We start from the raw sequence: 27280 nt of genomic DNA, 5'->3' as shown, positions 1-27280 counted from the left end.
TTATAAGCAGGCATTGAAATCAATGTGCTAGCTGAATCAGCAGCGTAAGCAGCATTGACTTGAAGTTGTGTGCCATGTGGACGGAGAGTTAACACTCTTTACTATTCGTTAATCATTGAAAGCAATGTTTTTACTCTTATAATTGGCCAGGAGACAAAATATTGCCCATTAGTGTTCGTCTGGAGCTTAATCAATTTTAGCCAGATTGTTGTTGGTCTAAAATCGATAAGGAGTCTGGCAAGTCCAACTCACCGTTAAAAACGGGACTGGAGGAGGGGGGGCGGGGGAGGAGGAGGGGGAGGAGGAGGGGGCGGAGGGAGGAGTTGCAGGGGGCGGGATTAGGGGCTCGGGGGGGGGCGGGGAGGGGTGTGGGGGGGGGGGGGGGAAGGGGGCGGGACATTGGAAACTGAGGTAACGCCCGTCAAACGCGTCAGCGGCGTTCGCCCCTGCGCTGGTTCGATCCACTGAGCTCAACGGTTCGATTGCTCTACGTGATTTTCCGAACACACACACACACACACACACACGCACGCACGCACGCACGCACACACACACACACACACACACACACACACACACACACACACACACACACACACACACACACACACACACACACACACACGCTCCCCAACTCGCAGACTTGGAGACTTGGCCGAGTCTATGCTTCATAGGAAAGTCAGCGCAGTTGGTATTGCCCTGTCTTTATGGAACACTGGGAGGTCTTAAGTTAATAGGACGTAGTCTGGGATACATTGGATCTCTACAAAGAAAATCGGTGAGATAAAAGAGAAACTGTGTGACAATTACTAGTTCAGTTTCAAGTTTAGTTTTTGTTTCTTTTACAGTTTCAGTTTCAGTTTCACTTTCTCAAGGAGGCGTCACTGCGTTCGGACAAATCCATACACGCTACACCACATCTGTTGAGCAGATGCCTGACCAGCAGCATAACCCAACGCGCTTAGTCAGGCCTTGAGTGCATGCTTACGTATTTGTGTACTTATGAAAGTGGATTTCATTTTACGTAATTTCGCCAGAGGACAACACTCTCGTTGCCATGGGTTCTTTTTCAGTGCGCCAAGTGCGTGCTGCACACGGGACCTCGGTTTATCGTCTCATCCGAAAGACTAGACGCTCAGTTTGATTTTCCAGTCAAACTTAGGAGAAAGGGCGAGAGCGGGATTCGAACCCACACCCTCACGGACAAACATAGGGGAATGGTATCATACCACGACACAGGGAATGATACAATACTACGATAATACGGGAGTGATACTCTACTATGATAACAGGGGAATAATAGTATTGTGCTATTACTGATTAACGTTTGGTATTGTTCCACTAACAAAGAGAGGGCGGGAATAAAACAGCTACAATGAACAAAAGAGTTGTGAGGTGGCTTTTTTTTTTTTTTTTTTTTTTTTTTTTTTTTTTTTTTGGGGGGGGGGGTGGGGTGGGGGAGGGCTGATATGTAAGCAACATTTTTTCTGCTTTTTTTATTACTCTTCCCGTTTCTCTCTCTCTTTTTTTATTTTTTTTATTTTTTTACATATTTGTTTCTTTTTCATCCCTCGTCAGTCCTTGTGAAAGGAAGCGAACTGCGAGTGATATCGTACCGTAAGATATGAAATACTACTAGATTTCCATGACACGAATAACTATATTATTATACTATAAAGTGATTTTTTAACTACAATCATATACAGTGGGATGGGCAGTCACCTGTCTCACTTTGCAGTGAGGTTTGCCAATTTAGAATTAAAAAAAAAATTTTATGCAGCATTATTAACAATTGTAGTGTTAAAACCTTTTTTTTCGGACTTGCTTTGCTATGACTAATTGTGATTTTGTTACGGATGTTGTATGCCAAATTTTACCGTTTTGCTTGTAAACTGTACGTAGCACAGACTTCGCCACACAAAAATCTCTCTACTGTGATGATAAAGTTATAATTCTGAGATCGGACTTTTAACTGTGCGGTGGTTGCCATGTGGTAATGCTTCAACCTTTGGAAGCGACAGAATCTTAGCGGTGGCTGCCATGTGGTAATGCGTCAACCTTTGGAAGCGACAGAATCTTAGCGGTGGCTGCCATGTGGTAATGCGTCAACCTTTGGAAGCGACAGAATCTTAGCGGTGGCTGCCATGTGGTAATGCGTCAACCTTTGGAAGCGAGAGAATCTTAGCGGTGGTTGCCATGTGGTAATCCGTTAACCTTTGGAAGCGAGAGAATCTTAGCAGTGGCTGCCATGTGGTAATGCTTCAACCTTTGGAAGCGACAGAATCTTAGCGGTGGTTGCCATGTGGTAATGCTTCAACCTTTGGAAGCGACAGAATCTTAGCGGTGGTTGCCATGTGGTAATGCTTCAACCTTTGGAAGCGAGAGAATCTTCGCGGTGGTTGCCATGTGGTAATGCAATAACCCTTAGAAGCGAGAGAATCTTAGCGGTGGTTGTCATGTGGTAATGCGTCAACCTTTGGAAGCGACAGAATCTTAGCGGTGGCTGCCATATGGTAATGCGTCAACCTATGGAAGCGAGAGAATCTTAGCGGTGGTTGCCATGTGGTAATGCAATAACCCTTAGAAGCGAGAGAATCTTAGCGGTGGCTGCCATGTGGTAATGCGTCAACCTATGGAAGTGAGAGAATCTTAGCGGTGGTTGCCATGTGGTAATGCGTCAACCTTTGGAAGCGACAGAATCTTAGCGGTGGTTGCCATGTGGTAATGCGTCAACCTTTGGAAGCGACAGAATCTTAGCGGTGGTTGCCATGTGGTAATGCGTCAACCTTTGGAAGCGACAGAATCTTAGCGGTGGCTGCCATGTGGTAATGCGTCAACCTTTGGAAGCGACAGAATCTTAGCGGTGGCTGCCATGTGGTAATGCGTCAACCTTTGGAAGCGACAGAATCTTAGCGGTGGCTGCCATGTGGTAATGCGTCAACCTTTGGAAGCGACAGAATCTTAGCGGTGGTTGCCATGTGGTAATGCGTCAACCTTTGGAAGCGACAGAATCTTAGCGGTGTTTGCCATGTGGTAATGCGTCAACCTTTGGAAGCGACAGAATCTTAGCGGTGGTTGCCATGTGGTAATGCGTCAACCCTTGGAAGCGAGAGAATCTTAGCAGTGGTTGCCATGTGGTAATGCGTCAACCTTTGGAAGCGACAGAATCTTAGCGGTGTTTGCCATGTGGTAATGCGTCAACCCTTGGAAGCGAGAGAATCTTAGCGGTGGTTGCCTTGTAAATGATTTGATGTATTTGTTTGTTTATTTTGTTTATTTATTATCATGGCTTTCTCGGCGGAGTTATGTTCTGAACAAAGATATCAACTCTGTGTGTGTGTGTGTGTGTGTGTGTGTGTGTGTGTGTGTGTGTGTGTGTGTGTTGTGGTGTGTGTGTGTGTGTGTATGTGTGTGTTGTGGTGTGTGTGTTGTGTGCGTGTGTGTTGTGTGTGTGTGTGTGTGTGTATGTGTGTGTTGTGGTGTGTGTGTGTTGTGTATGTGTTGTGTGTGTTGTGTGTGTGTGTGTGTGTGTGTGTGTGTTGTGTGTGTGTGTCACAACTCATGACAATCTCGTGTGGAGTGTTTTGTGCATTACCTTCCCCATTTACCCTCTCCCATTCGAGCATTCGTTCAGTGTGTGTTAGCTCCCTGTTGTGCGTTTTTTTACGTGCAATCGGGGAGTCTCGTTTGTGTGTTTGTGTCACTGCTGAGCAGAGTTTTAAGTCTCTCTGTTCTGTCAGTGGCACTTCTCTAGGCTTTAGCGCCCGCGGCCTTCTTGGAGGAAGGTCGTGCTTGTTTGGGGTTGGGGCTTTTTGCCCAGTTGGCACCCTCAAGTGAGGATTGTTTTCCTCCGGGTGGCCATGTATCTTTGTTCTGTGTGCTCCAGCTCAGAGGGAGTGCCCTGCTGGACGTGTTTCGTCTTTGTTTTTTTTATATTTTTATTTCCAGCGTCAGGGTAGTGGTACCCGGTTGGCAGTTTGCAGCTCCCACTTCCTGCACCATCTCTCCTTCAGCCTGTGTTGGCCAGGCAGCGTTGTTGCTCCATCTGCTGCTGACTGCTGTTTTCCTGCTGCCCTCTTCCCATCACTGTCTCTAGTTGTTTCGTCGTCTTCATCTGTTTCCAGTCTTCACCGTCCAAGTCTTCGTTTTCCTCTTGTGTTGTGCAGTGCTTCAGTTTATCTATTCGTCAAACGTCCTAAGTTCATTGTTAGCATTCTCCGGACTGACTGCCGCTAGACGGCCGTGTCTTAAAGCTCTGTGTTTTGTAGGGTTTTTTTGTGTGTGTTATTTATCCATTCTGTCATCATTTAAGTTTATCATTTCTTGCTAAGATTGTAGTTGTTTTATTAGTCAAGTTCTGTGTGTGATGGAATAAATGTATGTGAACCCCGAATTATTTTAGTCTGTGTTTGTGTTGTCTGGGTGTTAGTGCTGGGCTGGGTGGGGGTTTCTAGTCCGCTCTCTTATAGAGCGTGTGTGTGTGTGTGTGTGTGATAAATCCTGACAGTGTCTTTACAATTGATTACTTGGCTGTTGAACATTGTTATAATTTTTTTGCCGTAGCTACTTTCATTTTCTCCACACAGGCGGATAGTAGTTTGCACAGGACAGGAATGTCAGACCCCTGCCGGAGTCTGCACTAGTGGGTCACAGTAAGTATGTAATTTTTTTTTTTAATCAGTGATTTGTTTTATCTGCGGTTCCTAAATTTCTGTGTAGGTTCCAAGATGTAGTAAGTGTTTCTGAACAAAGTGTTTAATTATAATATATTATATCAATCCCAAGAGGGAAAACAATCCAAATCCAAAACGAAAAATGGTGGTTCACATATCCATAGCGAGTTGAATGACTGTGACAATGACAACGATGTGATGACAATGACGTGATGACAATGATGTGATGACAATGGCATGACAGCGATGTGATGACAGTGATGTGATGACAACGATGTGATGACAATGTGATGACAGCGATGTGATGACAGTGACGTGATGACAGTGATGTGATGACAGTGACGTGATGACAGTGATGTGCTGACAATGTGATGACAGTGATGTGATGACAGCGATGTGATGACAATGACGTGATAACGATTTGATGACAGCGATGTGATGACAGTGACGTGATGACAACGATTTGATGACAATGACATGACAATGATGTGATGACAATCATGTTACGACAATGATGTGATGACAGTGACGTGATGACAGCGATGTGATGACAGTGACGTGATGACGTCAGTGACGTGGTGATGACAGTGATTTGATGACAGCGATGTGACAAGCCCTTTCAACAGACGATCTTAACTTGTTTGTCATGTCACGGTACCGCAGCCGGCGAGGTCAAGATGTTGCTGCTGCTGCTGTTGATGAAAGAGAACAGAACGAAGACAGTGGTGAGCATGTGTCCCACCATCGCGCTCTATTCCCTCGCCATCGGGGTTCTTGCCATGCCCGCCGCTGTGGTGCTGGCGACGGTGAGCACGTGCCGATCCACGCAGGTGACGTCACTCAGGGACTCCATGATGTCGTCATCGTGGATGATCTCACAAAGCGCCGGCGTCAACGGGTCCGTGCGGTGCGGGCTGCTGTGCCTTCGGGAGGCCCGCTGCGTGTCCTTCCTCTACAGTGACGTCATGCACGACTGCCGCCTCTTCGCTGTCGTCATGGCCGCGTCAGACGTGACGTCACCGGCTGTGGGATACCGCTACTACGACACATGTAAAGGTAGGAGGAACGCGGGATTTGTTTTGTTTTTTTCGTTGTAATTCCCCCCTTCTCTCCTTCCCCCCCCCCAACCTCCCCCCCCCCCCCCCCACACACACACACACATACGAACGCACGTATACACGCACACACACACACACACACACACACACACAATCTGTATAGGGATGTAACGTATATCCATTTCAAGCCCCTCACACCTGTAGACCTCAGTCAACCCACACAATTCAACAACAGTGAAACAGGAGAGAGGCCAGTCAGTCCAAGAGACGATAAATGGATAAGTGACGGGTGTGTCCACCCCGGTTATTTATATCAGGCAGGTGCGGCAGCTGTCTTTTGGAGGAACTGACCGGTCTTACTGAGAACCCCTGATACATGCCCTGTCTCTCGAACAAATCCAGTGTGATAAATAGAATTGCGCAGACAACCACCATCTACCTGAAGATCTAGTCATCAGCACCATCCACATGTAACATGCGGCTTCTGTTCAAACGTGTGTGTGTGTGTGTGTGTGCGCGCGTGCGTGCGTGTGTGTGTGTGCAGTGCGTGCATGTGTGAATATGCACAAGTTTTTATATTTATATGCACTTGTATCTATCCTAATTTCTACTGTATCTGTATTTGTGTATGATTTTCGATTTATGTTCGTACCTTGTGTACTATCTCCCCCCACCCACAGATACCCCCCCTCCCCCAATATTCCTTGTGACCCCGGTACACTTGGAAATAAAGACATATTCTATTCTATTCTGTTCTATTCTACATGGCATTCCGATGTGCGTGTACGGGCCATTAAGTTTACAGCTGGGCCAACAGCAAAGTACAGCTGTATTATCAATGGTTTCTCCAGTCAATGGGAAACCATTTACAGCTTAGTCTTTTGTGAAGGACTATGACTCTCAAACTAGGAGGCAAACTTGCACTGGCTCTTAGTGCTGCAGCCTTGGAGGCTAGTTGGCCTTTAGGAACAATCCCAACGCCGACTGTCCTAAAACCCTCTTGGCCGAGAGAGTGGGGATGTAACTTGGGCAAGACACTCTCCACTATAATCAAATTCTAGCCCTGATGGTCCGGACAGCAGTTACCTCCGCTACTGTTCTGATAGTCATAGTCGAAAACGGCTATCATACGTACGTACGGATCAGTCCGGATGGCTATGTAAGGCTAAGGCTATGGGTCCATTAGCCTTATTATTGTTACGTGCACATATTATGTCTTTAACACGCACTGAACTGCACGAGTCATGTCGGAGACAAGAGTGGACGTCCTGAACTTTCCTTTCGTTTACTTTTGCGTGGATGGTGATGGCAGTTCACCCAACCTTTCCAGCTCAGTCAGGAACTTCGGCGTTGTCCTTGACAACACACTGTCCATGCAAAAAATTTTCAGACATGCCAATCCTGCTACTGTCAATTGCGACGCGTCAGTTCCATTCGGAAATATCTGTCCACCGACGCAACATCTAGACATGTCGTTTCTCTCATTCTCTCTCGCCTTGACTACTGTAACTCTCTATTGTATGATTTTGCCTGCTTCATCCATACAGTTCCTTCAGCGCATACAAAACTGTTGCCGGACTCGTCCTCAGAAAGAAATGATCTGAGCACAGACTCCTCTTTTGCAACATCTCCACTGGCTCCCTGTCTCACACAGAATAAAGTACAAGGTCAGCACTCTGTTATAAATTTATTCACAAATCTGCCCTTCCTATCTTTGTGGCTGTCTTCACCTCTACACTCCATCTCGCTCTCTACGATCGGCTTCGGATCCACTTTGTTTACGCATACCCAGATTCAAACACTCCACTGTTGGACGCCGTTCTTTCTCTGTCTCTGGACCTTGTATTTGAAATGAACTTCCTCTTTCGCTTCGTCAGGTCTCCGCACTCAGCTCTTTCAAGTCTGGCCTTAAAACCCACCTCTTCACAAGATATTCTCCCTCCCCTACCTCTTCCTTGTCTTCAGTTTTCTTCAGTTTTAGAGTTACGCATGCGTGTGAATGATTGGTGTGAAAGCGCTTAGATTTGTCTCTGCACAAGATTCAGCGCTATATGAATATTATTATTATTATTATGGTGATGAGGATGATGTTCACGACGAAAGCGATGTTGATGATGACGTCGTGCTGTTGATGTTAGTTTTTATCATCGCTGTTTGTTGTCGTTGCTGTTGTTGTTGACGACGAAAGTGATGTTGATGATGACGTTGATGGTGTTAGTTTTTATTATCGCTGTTTGTTTTTGTTGTTGTTTGTTGTCGTTCTTGTCCTCATTGGTAATGGTGTGGTGAGAGTAATGGTAGGAGTGGTGGTAGTAGCAACAGTATTAGTAGTACTAACAGTAACAGCAGCAGCAGCAACATAAGCGGTAGTAGCAGTAGCAGCAGCAACAGCAGCAGTATCATGAGTAGTCAGTAGCAATAGTAATACTAATTACGGTTACAGCTACTTCGACTAAAAGGAAATAAGTTGATATCATTATCATTTCCTGTCATCATCATCATGTTCATCATCATAATCATCATTTTTTTCATCATCAATGGATTGTCAAAAGGGTTGTTCCTGGCAAAAATTCTGCAGAAAAATCCACTCATACACACACCCGTACGCGCGTGCGAAGACTAAAACGACACAAGGAAACACATGATGAGCTCCAAAACGCAGCTGTCAGTTCGCTCTACCCAGTATAGCCTGTTGTCCAAACGACTAAAGCACTGTAAAGCGCTTAGAGCTTGGTCTCTGACAGTCTGATTGCACACGACGATATAAGATCAGGACCAACGCCCCGACCACACCACAGCCCTTCACGGAACAGACCACAGCCACGAACAACTTGACCTTAAGGGCGAAATGCCAATAAGTCGTTCAACTCTGGGGAGGTCAGTTTTGCAAACGACTCCATGTTTGTAAAGCGCTTGAAGTTTAGTCTCGGATCGAAGGTGATGTAAGCGCTATGTAAGTATCGATATCAATAATAAAAACAACATAAATTGTTATCGTTATTTATTTCATTATTGATATTTCTAAATTATTTTCATTGATTAAAAAAATTGTTATCATTGTTTATTTTTCTATTTTATTATAGATATTTCTGGATTTTAAAAATATATTTATTCATCTGTTTGTTTGTTATCGTTATTTACTTTAATTTATTATTGATATTTCTAAATTATTTTTAAATATTCATTTATCCATTTATTTGTTTGTTATCATTACGTATTTATTCATTTTATTAATTATATTTCTAAATAAGTATATATATATATATATATATATATATATATATATATATTCGTTTATCATTATTTATTTATCTTATCATTATTTCTATCTAAAAAAAAACCCAAACCATTCCTTTATCTATTCATTTGTTATCATTACATTTTTTTCACTTTTGGGGTTGGGATTTTGCTATGTTCGTATATATGTTGGGCTCGACTTCAGGCTGAGAGACTGGTTGGTGTAGGTGACGAGCCTTTGAATGCATAATTATCTATGTAATTTCTGGCAGGCGCAATAGCCGAGTGGTTAAAGCGTTGGACTGTCAGAGGGTCCGGGGTTCGAATCACGATGACGGCGCCTGGTGGGTCAAGGGTGGAGATTTTTTTTGATCTTCCAGGTCAACATATGTGCAGACCTGCTAGTGCCTGAACCCTCTTCGTGTGTATATGCAAGCAGAAGATCAAATACGCACGTTAAAGATCCTGTAATCCATGTCAGCGTTCGGTGGGTTATGGAAACAAGTACATACCCAGCATGCACATCCCCGAAAACGGAGTAATGCTGCCTACATGGAGGGGTAAAAGCGGTCATACACGTAAAAGCCCACTCGTGTGCATACGAGTGAACGTGAACGTGGGAGTTGCAGCCCACGAACGCAGAAGAAGAAGATGCAATTTCTTTACTTAACTAGTTTTTCTTTCTTTATTTATCCATTCATTTGTTTGTGTTTCCCCCCAATCCGTTCAGCGGCAGGGTACTACGGGTCGGGGTGTGGGGCGGACAGCCAGTGTACCATCCCCAACACACGCTGTGTTCAGGCCCGCTGTCGGTGTCAGGAGGGCTACAGCTTTGACGCTTCTGCCAACGCGTGTGTCGCACGTGAGTTGATTAATGTTGTCACGTCATGTCCTTCACCTCCATCTAACCCCTCTACACACACGCGCGCGCACCCCCCACCCCACCCCCCACCCCTATATATATATATATATATATATATAAACACGCGCGCGCACGCACTGTCATGAATATAGTTACGTACGCATAATCAGTGTGCACATATTACCCGCACCCCCACCCCCAGCCCCCTCACCCTCACTACCTGTGTTTATATATTTTTGGGTTGTTGTTGTTGTTTTTTTTTTGTTTTTCTTTTTGTTAATTTTGTTTTTCGTTCGTAACCCCACCTTCGCCCCTAACCCCCCACCGACACATACAATAATACACATGATAAAATATATATACGGCGTTTTCCGTTTGCACACTCATAACTATGTCATCTCCCTCCACCTGAACCCCACCCCCACCCCAACTCCCACGCCCCCATTCAGAATGCGAAAAGAACAGAAGATTGGTGATTTTATGAGACAATAAACGGTTCTTTCCACCACGTCTATCAAAAACAGTGCCCAACACTCGGCTTATATCACAGATTGACATGTTTACATTTGGGCCAACAGCAAAGTGAGAGCTGTATTATCAATGGTTTCTCCAGTCAATGGGAAACCATTTACATCTTAGTCTTCTGTGAAGGACTATGACTCTCAAACTAGAAGGCAAAATTGCACTGGCTCTTTGCTGCAGCCTTGTGGGTTAATTGGCCTTTGGGAACCATCCCAACGCCGACTGTCCTAAAACCCTCTTGGCCCGAGAGAGTGGAGATATAACTTGGGCAAGATACTCTTCACCGTAATCAAATTCTAGCCCAGATAGTCGGAACAACAGTTGCCTCCTCTGCTGTTCTGATAGTCGTAGTCGGACACGACTGACTATCATATATATCAACAAGAGAGGCAAGGCCTTCAAGACTCACTTGTGATACACTTTAAAAAAAAAAAAAAATCCAAGCTTTTTATGTATTGAGTATAATGCATTTACTGTTATATTTATATTTTTTGTATTCTCTAAACTTGGCACTTTGATCTGATATTCGACCCAACAAAAGATCTGTCATTATCATTTTTTGTTCAAACAGGAACTTCTTTTGCTAAGCATGGAAGTTTTGTTTATTGCAAACGTTTTGGTGCAGACAGTAAAATAAGGGAAATTACTCTGTAATTAATGCTTGGGGACTTAATTTGCTTTAAACTGATCTTTCTCACCTTAAACATTACATTTTGAAATTATACTCAATACATAAAAAGCTTGGATTTTTTTTTAAGTGCATCACAAGTGAGTCTTGAAGGCCTTGCCTCTCTTGTTTCAAAATGCAATGTTTAAGATGAGAAAGATCAATATGACAGTAAATGAAGTTTGCATATAATTAGGCTTCATTTTTTATTTTTTTGTGCCCATCCCAGAGGTGCAATATTGTTTTAAACAAGATGACTAAAAAGAGCTGAATTTTTCCTATTTTTATGCCTAATTTGGTGTCAACTGACAAAGTATTTGCAGAGAAAATGTCAATGTTAAAGTTTACCACGGACACACACACACACACACACACACACACACACAACCGAACATCGGGTTAAAACATAGACTCACTTTGTTTACACAAGTGAGTCAAAAACAGTATTAGCCCTTTTTCTTAAAACTTAGTTGTTTATCTTTAAGCCATGTCTTTCTTTCTGTTTTCATTATTCCATTTTACGTAACTGTTTGTCTTTAAGCCGTATCTTTTCTGAGAACGTAACTGTTTGTCTTTAAGCCGTATCTTTTCTGAGAACGTAACTGTTTGTCTTTAAGCCGTATCTTTTCTGAGAACGTAACTGTTTGTCTTTAAGCCGTATCTTTTCTGAGAACGTAACTGCCTTTAAGCCGTATCTTTTCTGAGAACGTAACTGTTTGTCTTTAAGCCGTATCTTTTCTGAGAACGTAACTGTTTATCTTTAAGCCGTATCTTTTCTGAGAACGTAACTGTTTGTCTTTAAGCCGTATCTTTTCTGAGAACGTAACTGTCTTTAAGCCGTATCTTTTCTGAGAACGTAACTGTTTATCTTTAAGCCGTATATTTCTGAGAACGTAACTGTTTATCTATAAGCCATTTTTTTTCATAAAACTTAACTGTCTGCAAGTATTTACTTTTTTGGAAAAGTAATCTACAAGCCAGTTCTTTTCTTAAAACTGTACTTTTATGTTCAGGACATTTCTTTTCTTAAAACTTGGCTGTTTATCAATAGGCCATTTCTTTCATGAAAACTTCGCCATTGATTTCCAAGCCATTTCTTTATTCAAAACTGTTTTTGTTTACAAGCCATTTCTTTATTCAAAACTGTTTTTGTTTACAAGCCATTTCTTTTATCAAAACTTTGTTGTTTGTCTAAAAGTTGTTTCGTCTTTTAAATCTGTAGACTGTTTATTTTCTTAAAACATAACTGTTTATCAACAAGCCACGTATTTTCTTAAAATTTTGCTGTTTAGCTAAAAAAAAAAAAAATCAAAAAAAAATAAAAAATCAGGCTTTTAATTTTTGTTCCTTAAAACTTGCTTATATTTAATCATTTCTTTCTTTTTCTTTTAAACTTTACTGGTTGCCTACAAGCCATTCTTTTATTAACAGTTAGCTGTTTGTCTATAAGCAAATTCCTTTCTTAATTAATTAAAAACTCAGTTGTTAGTAATTCTGATCTCCCCTCCCCCCCCCCCTCTCTCTCTCCCGGTCTTTAAGTCATTCTTTTCTTAACAGTTAGCTGTTTATCTATAAGCAAACTCCTTTCTTAATTAATTAAAAACTCAGTTGTTAGTAATTCTAATCTCCCCCCACCCCACCCCTCTCTCCCGGTCTTTAAGTCATTCTTTTCTTAACAGTTGGCTGTTTATCTATAAGCAAACTCCTTTCTTAACTCACTCAGTACGGCCAGTCCTCTCTTCTCCTCTACACAGACCCCTCGGATGTCCAGTGGGTGTCTGAATGACCCAACCTTTAGCTTCCGTCGTCAGAATTGTGGTATCCTATGTCAACATTCACCTCTTCAGTATAAGAGCCTTCCACTTGCAATGTTTTGATGGTGGTAATTGGGGTGAAACGCTGTTAACGTCGTCTCTTTCGCCGTTCGTATGAAGAGAGTTAATTAATTAAAAACTCAGTTGTTACCAATTCTAACCTCTCTTTTTCTCCGCCACCCCCCCCCCCCCCCCACACACACACACACACACACACCTGCCACACCCCCTCTCTCTCTCTCTCTCTCTCCTGGTCTTCTCCACAGACTGCGCGTCCTACGGTCCCGAGTTCGAGTACATCCCCGGCTGGTACATCGACCAGTACAGCCAGCAGTTCTTCCTGAACGTGAACACGGAGGACTGCCTGGACCTGTGCCGCCAGGCCACGTCCTATGTGTGCCGCTCAGCTGAGGTCCGCCTGAACCTGGACCCTGCCTGCGCCACGGCCACCGTCACCAAGTTGGACGTGCCGTCCAGCGCCTGGCGAACGTCCAACATTTGGGTCATGGTGTACTACCAGCGGCACTGCAGTCTTTGAAGGTGACGTTCCATCGACCCGGAAACACACGCACACGCACACGCACACACACGCGCGCACACACACGCACACACACACACACACACACACACACACAAACACGCGCGCGCGCACACACACACACACACACACACACAAACACGCGCGCGCGCGCACACACAAACACACACACACACACACAACAAAGCAAACTAACAAAGAAACAAATACAACAGAAAACGATGCAAACTTTGCGTGCAAACTTTTTCTTTTTTTTTCTTTTTTTCTGACCACATCATTTGTTCACAACTCTGTTCGTGTTGAAACAACACACAATGGACTGGTTCACTTCAAACTCGGTCAAGGGTGGGTTGGGGAGTGGGGGGCCGTGGGGGTCAGTCAATTTTCTATTGCAAAGGAGGGGAGGGGCCGGGGGGGGGGGGGAGTTGACTGCAGCTGTCAAGCTTTGTGACAATGTGAAAAAAAAGAAAAAAGAAAGAAAAGAGGGGACTCCTTTAAACGTGATCGCTAAATGTCGACTAAAGTTTGACATGACACCTCAGTGTCGATTTAAGTCGCCAGTGACAGTGGACTGTCTAGAATGCAAAAGTTACCTGTGGCGGCAAAAGACTTGGGGAAAAAGAAAAAAGAAGTGAAATGACGTTCACCTGAATGAAAAGAAAAAAACACAAATCAAAACAAATCACAGAAAACGACGCGATTTGTGCGTGCACCCCCACCGTACCTCCCCCCCCCCCACCCCCCACCCCCCTTTTTTTTTTCTTTTTTTTTTTTGCCGACTCCATCATTTGCGCCGTTTCAGTGGCACCCGTGACTCCCGCGACACTCCTGAGTGCCCCATACATGACCACAGCCAGGTTTGTCAGTCACAGTCCCAGCATCAGCGGTCCACAGAGAGCTATTGACGCTTGGTCGCCAAGAGGCCACACACTAGAGGAGACCCTGCGCTGCTGCTGAGTCACTTTGGTGGTGTTCAGTCATGTCTGTGCCACGGCCACCGTTAATTAAACTGGACGTCCCAGGCAGTGCCTGGAAAACCTCCAGTCTCTTGGGTCACGGTGCACTGCCAACGTCACTGCAGTATTTAACTCTTTCGCCACCAAGTGTCTGTGTGGAAAGACTCTCCCCAGCGCCAGATATTTTTGGGCATGTCTATTGAATCAACAGTTTGTGTCTTTAAAGACCTGCATCTCATAAACTATACAAGATATCAACTTCTGTGTTATGGTGAACTATCACTGTCACTGGTCATAAGGCGATCTGTACTTCTAGATCTTTATGTTCAGTTGTTGATGCTGGAGTGCTGCCAGTTCGACGAAGAAACAAACAAAAAATCCCACGGTCAGTGCTCTTTCTCCAGTCTTAGCCCAGTGGTGTGGAACAAACAGCACTTTCCAGTGCGTCACCTGGATTCCAAAGTTCATTCTTAAGTCTCTCAAAACGTATTGGCTCTGTTCTGCTTACCATCTTATCGGCCAACGTGCTTGGTGTGTGTGTGTGTTTGCACGTGCACACACTTGTTCATGCATGATGTACTCGACGCATGTTGTGTGTGTGTGTGTGTGCGTGTGCGTGCATGTGTGTGTGTGCGTGTGTTTGTGTGTGCACATGCTTGTTCGTGCATGATGTACTTGACACATGTATGTTAATGTGTGTATAACTTTTTGTTGCGACACGAGCTCCATCATGTGTGAGCGTCAATCTGCATTATTATTCATTACTAAGGCGAAAATCCAAAGACATGGAAAATTGATGTGAACTTTGCATGTTAACTTTTGCTCTGAAAGAAAATAATTTGAATCAACCGTTTTGTCATTGTGCACATTCATAAGCTCGAACTTCGCAAGAAGCTTCCCAGCAAACCTTCCCTGTTGCACGAGGGAGTGAAAAGTTTGGTTTGTGTGCAAAATTTACTGATTTTTCAGCAGATTTCTTTTGGCTGTGGCAGTGTTCAATGAAATATCCTTCTACCAAGTCTGTAACTTGAGCAAGGTGACAGAATGCTCAAGACTCTTATCTGGCAGTACAGTGTCTGTGAGGGTCTGGGTTCGAATCCCACACTCACCCTTTCTCCCAAAGTTTGACTGGAAAAAATCAAACTGAGGTTGTAGTCATTAGGATGAGTCGATAAACCCAGCACACACTTGGCGCACTGAAAAAGAAACCATGGCTACAAAAGTGTTATCCTCTGGCAAAATTCTGTAAAAGAAAACCACACTGATAAGTACTCAAAAATAATCACATGCACCCAAGACTCTACCAGTGCGTTGGGTTACACTGCTGTCAGGCATCTGCCTGGCAGATGAGGTTTGTAATGTGTGGATTTGTTCGAACACAGTGACACCTCCTCCAGAAACTAATTATTACTTGAGCATACGTCTCCCTTGTTAGTCACACATATTTCTTGAACTCTCCATCTTCTTTTTCTTCGTTTGTGGGCTGCAACTCCCACGTTCACTCGTATGCACACGAGTGGACTTTGACGTGTATGACCGTTTTTACCCCTCATGTAGGCAGCATCACTCAGTTTTCAGGGGTGTGCATGCTGGGTATGTTGTTTCCATCACTCACCAAACGCTGACGTGGATTACAGGATCTTTAACGTGCGTATTTGATCTTCTGCTTGCGTATACACACGAAGGGGATTCAGGCACAAGCAGGTCTGCACATATGTTGACCTGGGAGATCGGAAAAATCTCCACCCTTTACCCACCAGGCGCCGTTACCGAGATTCAAACCCGGGACCCTCAGATTGAAAGTCCAATGCTCTAACCACTTGGCTATTGAGCCCATCAAACTCTCCATCAATACCAAGCTCCTTGATCAGGTTGTTGAAATCACCCTGCAGCTGTTGCCTAAGCTTAAAATGTTGTTTATCCGAATTCAGTATTCCCTTCTTTTTTTTTTCTCTCTCTCAATGTTTCCTCTTTGCTTCACACCTCTTCTTCCTCAGCCACAGGACTGTGATCAAAATTCTATCATTTTTGACACAGATTGCTTGCTTTGATTGTACCTTGCAGACCTGTGGTGAAAAAAACTTTGTTTTATGTCTTGCTCTGTGAACTAAAGAGATTTTGTTCATCTTTCTAGTAATCATAGCACTCACAAATAAACTTTCTTTTTCTGTGTGGTTGGTTTTGCATGAAGATGTGTTTATAAGTAATCATGATAATAATAGTACATTCATACTGTGCTTTTTAAACATTTCAAAGTGCTCTGCAAAAAATATACAAGGACACGCACACACATGCATGGAAGAAACAGATAAGGATCCGAAGAAGACATTGTCGTATGGTGAACCGCAATTTAGTTCAGACCGCTTGAAAAACAGTGTTTTTAGACTTGTTTAAAGAGATGTCAGTGAGTGACTGAAAAAAGCAGAGAATTGAATTCCAGGTTTGTACAGCTGAAGAACAAAGTGCTTTCCCATCATGTTCCTCTGCTGGAGTAGACAGGAATGAACGCTGACGTAGATAAATAACTGAAATACCTGTAAACCCATCCTCTTTAAAGTGCAGACATTTAAAGACACCTCTCATGCACACAGAAACAAAATGAACTATAATCGCTTCAAACATTTGTTATATTTTTCCATTGAACATGGTCATTGGTGACAAATGCCACAAACATCTGTGACAACATCAATGTCAAAAACACTTACATACCATGAAACTGAAATCCAATAAACGGTTGTATTCGTAAAGTATGCAAAGTCATGCTGATGGTGGATGAAATGTGAATGCTGCACATGACACTTCCATGTAAACATATTCATTGTCTTTCCTTATGACCAATAACACAACTACCTTTACATAGCTGTCAGAATGCTCACACACACATTTTGCTTTAACATTCAAACGCGCACACACACTTTCAGTAAAACCCCATGATCCAACCAGTGCCCGCTTCTTCACCTATCCCGTAGTCTTGTGGACCATTGGGGCGCCACAGGTGATCTGGCAACCAGCATCCTCCAATCCTCTCGGTTTTCTGACCGCCTGATTGTATCCACATCAAAACGCACCTCACAAGACAATGACCCTTGTCCAAGACCAACAATCGATCATACCTACGTCAAAGCAGATAAAAGAGGACAGCGACTTAGCAAACACCATGATCCTGCCATCATCAACGTCACACTGCCCCATCCCGGCCAACAGACACACGAACAGACGGACGTGACGGTTGCCGTGGTTTCAGAAGTGGGCGGTGACGCGGTCAATCTCCAGGAGATCCTCCACCATCTGCTCCACACTGGTGCCCAGCCGCCGGGCCACCTCTGTGCGCTCGTTCAGCGACAGGTGCAGGAACTTCCACAGCAGGTCCCCGTCCACGATCAGCCGGTGTGGGTTGGACAGCTCCGGGGAGGTTTGCTTCACCGTCCTGACAACCACAGGAGAAACAAGAGGCAAGGCCTTCAAGACTCACTTGTGATAAATTAAGTCCCCTAGCATTAATTAGTCATTTCCCTTTTTTACTATCTGCACCAAAACGTTTGCAAAATAAATAAAACTTCCATGCATAGCAAAAGAAGTTCCTGTTTGAACAAAAAATGATAATGACTCCTCTTGTTGTTGTGTCAGAATAAGAGGTCAAAGTGCCATGTTTAGAGAATACAAATAGAGAATACAAAAAATATAAACAGTAAATGCAGTTTGCATATAATTAGGCTTCTTTTTTAATTTTTTTTGTGCCCATCCCAGAGGTACAATATTGTTTTAAACAAGATGACTGGAAAGAACTGAATTTTTCCTATTTTTATGCCAAATTTGGTGTCAACTGACAAAGTATTTGCAGAGAAAATGTTAAAGTTTCAGAGAGAGAGACACACACACACACACAGAGACAACCGAACACCGGGTTAAAACATAGGCTCACTTTGTTTACACAAGTGAGTCAAAAAGTAACAAACATTTCTGGAGCTGCTCATGAATCATAATGATGATGATAATGATGCAGCACCTATCCATGCAAAACATGCTCAATCCTTATGCCAGCTCCACTCTTCTGACACCCGCCTGTTTAGTATCCCCCTCCTGTTCGAACCAAAACGTGGCGCCAACGCAGTTTTCTCTTACCAAACCCCCAGTCTTTGGAATCAACTTCCTCAGCCTTTCCATCACTCATCTTCACTGCAGTCTTTCAGATTCACTCTAAAGATCCACCTTTTCCCCTCCTGAATAATTCTACACTGCTTATCACTTCCCAGTATGAACTAAAATAACTGTGAGTGAGTGGGTGTTTAGATATACAATTTGTAGGCTGTATTCTTTATTGTGTACTATTTATGATTGTGTACTATGACTGTGTGTGTGCATGCGCGCATGTTTGTGTGTGTGTGTATGAATCAATGTTTTGTATCTTGTGTTCAATTTTTCCTTTTTGGTATTTTCATGTTTCTGATTGTAAACGACTTGGGCTTCTTTTAAGATTAGGCATAAATGCTCATAATAAAAATAATACTAACAATTGCACTGTACACAGCAAAACACTGACAGCTAAAACATGCATCTAAACGCTAACAGGTACGTACATATGTTGAAAAAAATCTCAACCCTCATCCCACCATGTGCGTCCAAATGGGGGATAGAAGATCAGATAGCAAACTTGGGCGAAAACCCAGCACTCATTTGGACACCGCAACCGTCACAAGGAGTTCAGAAATTTCTTTTTAAAGTTGTATGACCTGAAAGCCTTGGGGTTGAGGCCGGCCACAAAAAAAGGAAAAAAAAAAGTTGTCTGACCTGAAAGCCTTGGGGTTGAGGCCGGCCACAAAAAAAGGGAAAAAAAAAGTTGTCTGACCTGAAAGCCTTGGGGTTGAGGCTGGCCACAAAAAATGGGAAAAAAAAAGTTGTCTGACCTGAAAGCCTTGAGGTTGAGGCCAGCCAAAAAAAAAAAAAGTTGTCTGACCTGAAAGCCTTGGGGTTGAGGCCGGCCACAAAAAAAGGGGAAAAAAAAAACAGAAAAAAAAAGTTGTCTGACCTGAAAGCCTTGAGGTTGAGGCCGGCCACAAAAAAAGGGGAAAAAAAAAAAACAGAAAAACAGAAAAAAAAAGTTGTCTGACCTGAAAGCCTTGGGGTTGAGGCCAGCCACGTGAGGGATGTGGGTCATCATGGCGTTCTGCAACATCAGCTGGCGCCGGTACACCTTCTCCGGGATGGGCATCAGGTAGCCGATGCCTCCGTCCAGGGTTGCTGTGAAGAGTGACCAACGTTACGTCACCGTCATCATCGTGAATGAACACACTGGACGACTCACGTGCAGCTTGTCCATGAAAAACAAACCCCTTCACTTTCCTCCCCGTGTTTTTTTTTTTTTTGTTGTTTTTTGAAAAGAATCCCCCCCACCCCCACCCCCCTTTATCCCGCTTCCTTCCTCCCCCCTCAACCCCTCTTCCACACCACCACTCTTCCTCCTTCCCACCCCACACCTTATTACCCCACCACTCACATTCCCCTATAGACTCCCCTTATTGATGTTAAGTGATGTGGCATTCCTCCATGAGCCTGCTGTGTCGTGTTTTTTTCCCTCCTCCTCCTCCTTTTCCTTCGCTTCCCCACCCTCACCCCTCCTTGACCCACTCCCCCAAGCCTTACCAAAGAAGCTGATGTGGTGTTTCTCCATGACCAACATGTGACAGGTTTGGGTTTTTTTCCTTCTTCCCCACACCCTCAGCCCCCCCCCCCCTACCCCCCTTAAGCTCCTTACAGCTTCCACTCCTGCCCCCCCCTAAACTCCTTCCCCACCGCCATCACACACACCTCCCCCTCTAAACCCCGTACTTACACCCTAACCTTTCCCTAAGCCCCTTCCCTACACCTCCCCCCCCCCCAACACTTTCCTTACCCACCCGACCCCCCAACCCCTTCCACACACACCCCCAGCCTTACCAAAGTAGGTGATGTGTCGTTTCTCCATGACCTCGCTGTGCCGTTTCCCGGAGGCGGAGTCCCACATGCGGCAGCGAACGCGGAACATGGTGTTGATGTGGGAGCCCACGTTGAAGTCCGCCTTGCGGATCAGGCGCTGGCCCCCATGACTTTCTCGGGCTGAGGAGAACAGCACCACAAAGAGCATGGACTGACTTGAACCGTACAGGCTGGCATGGCACAGGCCCAGTGTATCATGCTTACATACAGGAGTGCTCATATACATACATATCTATATATAAGCATTAAAAAACATACAGTCCAAAAAACATACAGTCCACCTTGTGAGAAAGGCACTGGCCCTTTATGACCAGCTGAGAAAACAATGCTGAGATATGTTATATCAGTACAGGTATTATTACTGAACACCACCAACGTGTCTCAGTGGCAGCGCAGGGTTCCCTCTGGTGTGTGGCCTCCTGGCAACCTAATATTGATGAATCCCTGTGGACTTCCAGTACTAAGACAGATGGTGTGGTTAGTATGAGCGACTTGGAATGAGCGGTATGGCACTAATGCCACTGAAATGTTGCAGATGATAGCGCAGCAAAAAAACAACAACAAACACAAAACAATAAACATACATACACAACCAGTAAAGAGTGGTAACTCTCTCCATAAACAAGGTACACAACTTCTAGTCAATGCTGCTTGCGATACCGATACCTCATACCGATCATTTGACATGTGCACACAGCAGCAAAGACAGAAGAAATGTGCAAACACAAATTAGTTTTTATTCAAGACTGGCATAGCCTCTTTTGTCCTGAACAAGCCACACAGAACATACTGGACAATACAGAACACACACATGGTTGCCTCGGTGGTTTTTCAACTTGAAATTAATAAACAATGAGGCCAGGAGATGAAATGATTAACAAATAGTAAAGAGTAGTAACTCTCTCCACACACAAGGTACATAACTTCAAGCCAATGCTGTTTATGCTACCGATTCAGCTAGCACACAGGTAAACAAAAGTCTTAAATAAAAGCTAATTTGCGTTTGCACATTTCTTCTGTCATTGCTGCTGTGTGCACATGTCAAATGATTGGTATAAGGACAGGCCCGGCGCTTCCTTTTTTGAGGAAGTGTCTGGGTTTGTTCCAATGTACCTTTTGTTTACCTGTGTGCTAACTGAATCGGTAGCTTAAGCAGCATTGACTGGAAGTTATGTACCTTGTTTATGGAGAGAGTTACCACTCTTTACTATTTGTTAATCATTTGATCTCCCGGCCTCACTGTTTATTAAATACATACACAACACAGAGCTTGGAGATACACAACACAGATACACAACACAGAGCTTTGGGATACACAACACAGAGCTTTGGGATACACAACACAGAGCTTGGAGAGACTTTCCCAGTAACCTAAAGGCTAGCACAGCACAGATCCAATTCATTTGTACGCACAAAGTAAGGACAAAGAAACTCTACTTGTAGGCTAACACAGCACAGGTCGACTGTATTATACATACATACTTTAAGATTCATTTATAAACACACAGCATGAATCAACTAATCTACAGCATAGGTTTTCAGAAAAAAAAAACCAACATAAAAAAGTTTAAAGGTATACTCACCCTCTGGTGAATAGGACATGATTATCAGATTCTTGCTTCTGTCAGAGGCTGAAACACACACACACACACACACACACACATACGCACATACACACGCACACACACATACGCACACACAGTGATGAATAAGTGGTTGCAGATTACTAACTCATCAGGTCACCCACATTCCGTATGACAGCATACGTGAACAACACATTCCACATCAGTTTCTTTGTTAACATAAGATGAACATAAAATCACATGAAACAGCAGTCACAGTTCTGAGCATAATATATCACAAGGTAGCAATTTCTCTGAACTCAATTGCTTTATCCAGGACAAAGTCCATACATCATGCCTTATGATATGGACGGAAAGATAGATAGATAGAGAGAGAGAGAGAGGGGGAGGGAGGGATAATGGAAATTTTCCTCCTAAAATTACGTTTTAGTAACATACTTACCATGACCCACTAGTGCAGACTCCGGCAGGGGTCTGACATTCCTGTCCTGTGCAAACTACTATCCGCCTATGCAGAGAAAACGAAAGTAGCTACGGCCGATAAACTCTTGGAAGCAGGTGGATAATGGAGATTTATATATATCATCTTCTTTTTCTCCTTTAACTCTGTGAAGAGTCTTTGATCCTTTGAGCCCTGAGTTCCTGAGCAATTTTAACCCTTCTGCCTGAGCTCCAGAGCCAAAATTTGCAAATAATTGGTATTAAACCCTTTGAGCCCTGACCACCACTTTACCGGTGGCAGAGAAAAATGACATAATGCCCGGCCACCAGTTGAGTGGTGCGTAAACACTTGAAGCATGCAGAGTCTCAACCTGGCCCGTCAGGGCAGAAATTAGGGACAAAACGTGCGAGAAAACAACTGCACACAACGCAGCAAGTAATTGATATGCTTGATGATTTATTGGAAGCAGAGTATGACAATGATTACTCTGATATTGAGGTGGAATTTGAATGATTTTGCTACAGATAGTGATGTTGAAAATGAATCTGAGCAGAATCAGTTAATCAAAGGAGGCGTGTCAGGTTGAGACTCCGCATGCTTCATGGTAGAAATCGATCTTTTTTATCTAAAGCACATGCACAAAACACAGTGAAAAGGCGCGGCAATGCTGGTACTACATTCGCTGACGTCAGAATATTACGGTTTTTCTGATTGGCTCTTCAATATAAGTCAACCAATAGCAAAACACGACACAAGTGTTTACGCACCGCTCAACCGGTGGCCAGGCATTATGCCACCCCTCCCCACCACCGGTAAAGCGGTGGTCAGGGCTCAAAGGGTTAAGGCACTTCACAGAGGCACAGTTCACCAGACTCCTCTGGGTCACTCAGTTGTGTGACAAAGCCTGAGTCTGCAAACGGTTTTGAAGTCCACTCTGCAATGCTGTTCAGTTCATCATTTTTTTCGCCTTCTGTCTCCCTCCCTCAACAGTTCCTTGGAGGATTGTTTTGCACAAGACCACTGGACCTTGTCGTGTGGCCATACCAACACACTTTTCTTTTTCTCACTGGTGTCAGCAGATCTTCCTATGTTCTAATGTGCTGCTTGATGGTTTGATGCACCTGTTCATTCATGATGTGATCAGTGCATCTGATGTTTAGTATTTTGCCATGACATCTCACTTCCTTATTATGTATTTCCATTGCATCGACAACCATCTACTTGAAGATGTAGTCATCAGCCCCATCCACATGTAATATGCAGCTTCTGTTCAAACATGTGTGTGTGTGAGAGAGAGAGTTTGTGTGTGTGTGTGTGTGTGTGTGTGTGTGTGTGTGTGTGTGGTTGTGTGTGTGTGCGCGCGCGTGCGTGCCTCTGTGTGTGTGTGTGCGCGCGTGCCTCTGTGTATCTGTGTGTGTGTGTGTGTGGGTATGTGTGTGTATGTGTGCAGTGCATGCATGTGTGAGTATGCACAAGTCTTTATATTGATATGCACTTGCATGTATCCTAATTTTTACTGTATCTGTGTTTGTGTATGATTTTCGATTTATGTTCGTATTTTGTTATGTACTATCCCCCCTAATATTCCTTGTGACCCTGGTACACTTGGTAATAAAGACATATTCTATTCTATTCTATTCTATTCTATGTATACTCACCAACAAAGCAGAGCTGTGAGTTATCCACCAGGAACTCCACAGCGTAGACTTCCAGTGGCTTCAGATCCTGACACACAAAGCACGCCCACAGACATCATTGGTACTGTATTGTACTGTGCTGTATGGTGGTGTAAACACAATGCAATTCCACAAACATCATTTGTATTGCACTGTAGTGTATGGTGTTGCGTTGTGTTTGTATTGTATACACAAGGCGAACTGACATACATCATCTTTATTGCACTGTAAGGAGGAAGGTGGCAGAATGGTTAAGACGCTCAGCTGCCAATACAGAGAGTCCGTGAGGGTGTGGGTTCGAATCCCGCTCTCGCCCTTTCTCCTAAGTTTGACTGGAAAATCAAACTGAGCGTCTAGTCTTTCGGATGAGACGATAAACCGAGGTCCCGTGTGCAGCACGCACTTGGCGCACTGAAAAAGAACCCATGGCAACGAGAGTGTTGTCCTCTGGCGAAATTACATAAAATGAAATCCACTTTCATAGGTACACAAATATGTAAGCATGCACTCAAGGCCTGACTAAGCGCGTTGGGTTATGCTGCTGGTCAGGCATCTGCTCAACAGATGTGGTGTAGCGTGTATGGATTTGTCCGAACGCAGTGACGCCTCCTTGAGAAAGTGAAACTGAAACTGAAACTATTGCACTGTACTGTATTTGTAATGTATGGTATACACAACACAAACCCACATACATCGTTTGTATTGCACTGTATTGTGTTGTTGTTGCATTGTATTGTATTTGTAATGTATGGTATACACAACACAAACCCACATACACCATTTGTATTGCACTGTATTGTATGATGTGTTATATCTGTATTGTATGCACAATGCAAACTGACAAGCATCATTTGTATTGCATAGTATTGTACGGTGCTGCATTGTACTGCATTGTATACACAAAGTATCAGTATCAGTATCAGTAGCTCAAGGAGGCGTCACTGCGTTCGGACAAATCCATATACGCTACACCACATCTGCCAAGCAGATGCCTGACCAGCAGCGTAACCCAACGCGCTTAGTCAGGCCTTGAGAAAAAAAATGTATATATATGTATATATGTATATATGTATGTATATACATTATATATATATATATAGAGAGAGAGAGAGAGAGAGAGAGAGAAGCATACATAAATAAATAAATAAATAAATAAATAATTATGATGGGAAAAAAAAACACAAAACAAACCCACATCCATCACTTGTATTGCATTCCATTGCGTTGTTTTGCACTGTATCGAATTAGATTAGCAATGCAAACCCACAAACCATATTTATATTTCACTGCATTGTATTGTGTTGTATTTGTATTGTATTGTATTGTATACACAATGTTGCACTGCGCTGCGTTATGCTGCGCTGCGCTGAGCTACTTTTCATCCCAACAGCATTCTCTGTGTGAAATTCAGGCTGCTCTTCCTGTAGCGAGTGCACCATCGCGGTGCGGCACCACCCACATGTATATCATGCAGATTTCTTTTTGGCCTGCAAGTGTACTGGTTTTACTACAGAATTTTCCAGGGACAACTGTTCTGTTGCCGTGTGTTCCTTTCACATGCGTTAAAATGCATGCTGCATAAAGACCTCTGTTTAATCTGAAAGACTAGCATCCAGACCACCACTCAAGGTGTAGTTAAGGGGGTAACAGAAATCCCTGTCAGTATAAGGGACACAAACCCATGGATGCTCGTTTACCGCTTGGCTACCACTGCACTCATAGACATCATTAATGCTTATATCATTTAATATGTCTGCACCAATGGGCAACAGCCTCCAACACAGAAGAAAAAAAAAAGAAGAGGAGAAGGAAGAGGAGGCATAGGAGGAAAAGGACGGACAAAGGAGGAGGAGGTGGAAAAGATGAAGAACAAGAATAATAATAAGAAGAAGATGAAGAAGAAGAAGAAGGAAAAGAAGAAGAAGAAGGAGAAGAAGATGACAAAGAAGAGAAGAAGGAGAAGAAGAAGGACAAAGAAGAAGAAGAAGAAGGAGAAGAAGATGACAAAGAAGAAGAAGGAGAAGAAGATGACAAAGAAGAAGAAGAAGAAGGACAAGAAGAAGAAGAAGGAGAAGAAGAACAACAGCAGCAGCAGCAACAAGACAAGCAGAAGAAGACAACTGTACCACTCACTTTGCTGACGATTGAGAGGACCTTCAGGTCGGCCTGGTAGCGGTAGAGCGTGAGGGACTTGAGAACGTCCCCGACCAGGATGAGGTTCTTCACCGTGATCAGTGAGTGGATGTAGATGTGGGTGTCGATGAATGCCACCCCGCTCAAGTCGTTATTCTTCAGCTGCCAAATGTACAGCTGTAAACAGCACACACACCAATTATTCACACTAGTCCCCTTGAAAATAAGAGAATACACTGTTCTTCAGCTGCCAAATGTACAACAGTAAACCACACACACACAAATTATTCACACTAGTCCCCTTGAAAATAAGAGAATACACTGTTCTTCAGCTGCCAAATGTACAGCTGTAAACCACACACACACACACTCGCAAATAATCATTCACGCTAGTATCCCTTCAAAATAAGGAATACATTGTTCTTGTACAACTGTAAACCGCACACACAGAGAGAAAAAAAAAACAAACCCAGTCACCATGGCACTCCTTGAAAATAAGTGTATACAGCTGCCTATACATCAGAGTAAAGCTGGTCACACAAGTAAAACACTCACTTGCAGACATTGTGAAGTGAGAAGTGCACTGAAATGAAAACTAGCATTAATTACAGAGTAATTTCCCTTTTTTAAAATCTGCACCAAAATGTTTGCAAAATAAATAAAACTTCCATGCTGAGCAAAAGAAGTTCCTGTTTGAACAGAAAATGATAATAATGACTGCTCTTGTTGTTGGGTCAGAATATCAGATCAAAGTGCCAAGTTTAGAGAATACAAAAAATATAAATATAACAGTAAATGCAGTTTGCATATAATTAGGCTTCATTTTTTTTATTTTTTGTGCCCATCCCAGAGGTGCAATATTGTTTTAAACAAGCTGACTGGAAAACGATTTTCATTTTTGTAATTTGTGTCATAAAAGTATTTGAGAAAAAGTAGTAAGTTTACAGTCACAGACACCCATGAAACGACGGGTAAAAATAGATCACTGAACATGAGTCAACTAAACCACCCAATCACTCCAGTGCCCCTTGAAAATAACGTCATATGGCTGCCTAAATGACAGAAGGCAGACACAGAAGAGAGGGAGAATGGCCTCAAAGACAACAATTTTGAAGAAGTTCCTGGGTTCCGATGTATACCTTTTAT

At 43.4% G+C, this 27280-nt stretch overlaps 2 protein-coding genes across 3 annotated transcripts in view; one reads left to right on the top strand and one right to left on the bottom strand.

Annotated features, from left to right (window-relative positions):
- The first annotated feature begins 665 nt into the window (after positions 1-665).
- On the top strand, positions 666-14736 carry LOC143300714 (uncharacterized). 2 transcript variants are annotated; one of them, XM_076614594.1, is made up of 6 exons: positions 666-778; positions 4587-4652; positions 5337-5729; positions 9699-9830; positions 13100-13373; positions 14174-14736. In XM_076614594.1, the coding sequence occupies exons 3-5, from the start codon at positions 5351-5353 to the stop codon at positions 13369-13371; spliced, it is 783 nt and encodes a 260-aa protein (XP_076470709.1). In that variant the 5' UTR covers positions 666-778; positions 4587-4652; positions 5337-5350; the 3' UTR covers positions 13372-13373; positions 14174-14736. The 2 variants fall into 2 exon arrangements, with proteins under 2 accessions (XP_076470709.1, XP_076470707.1); XM_076614592.1 differs by lacking the exon at positions 14174-14736 and having other exon boundaries at positions 13100-13458.
- A 1864-nt stretch (positions 14737-16600) lies between these two features.
- Positions 16601-27280, bottom strand: part of LOC143300473 (cleavage and polyadenylation specificity factor subunit 1-like) — a 64359-nt gene continuing 53679 nt past the window's right edge. Inside the window, exons 31-36 of the mRNA XM_076614180.1 lie at positions 26135-26311; positions 23984-24050; positions 21884-21931; positions 20262-20420; positions 19436-19565; positions 16601-17754 (exon numbers count right to left, since the gene is read on the bottom strand). Coding sequence (XP_076470295.1) covers positions 17568-17754; positions 19436-19565; positions 20262-20420; positions 21884-21931; positions 23984-24050; positions 26135-26311 — 768 coding nt within the window. The 3' untranslated portion in view covers positions 16601-17567. The remainder of the gene's footprint in view (positions 17755-19435; positions 19566-20261; positions 20421-21883; positions 21932-23983; positions 24051-26134; positions 26312-27280) is intronic.

This window comes from Babylonia areolata, chromosome 26 (genome assembly GCF_041734735.1).
Source record: "Babylonia areolata isolate BAREFJ2019XMU chromosome 26, ASM4173473v1, whole genome shotgun sequence".
Taxonomy (NCBI): Eukaryota; Metazoa; Mollusca; class Gastropoda; order Neogastropoda; family Buccinidae; genus Babylonia; species Babylonia areolata.
This window is presented reverse-complemented; position numbering and strand designations above follow the sequence as displayed.

Coding starts and splice junctions, on each gene's coding strand:
- LOC143300714 (XM_076614594.1), top strand. CDS start 5,351: ATGTTGCTGCTGCTGCTGTTGATGAAAGAGAACAGAACGAAGACAGTG. Junction 5,730..9,698: donor CTACTACGACACATGTAAAG/GTAGGAGGAACG, acceptor CAATCCGTTCAG/CGGCAGGGTACTACGGGTCG. Junction 9,831..13,099: donor TGCCAACGCGTGTGTCGCAC/GTGAGTTGATTA, acceptor TCTTCTCCACAG/ACTGCGCGTCCTACGGTCCC.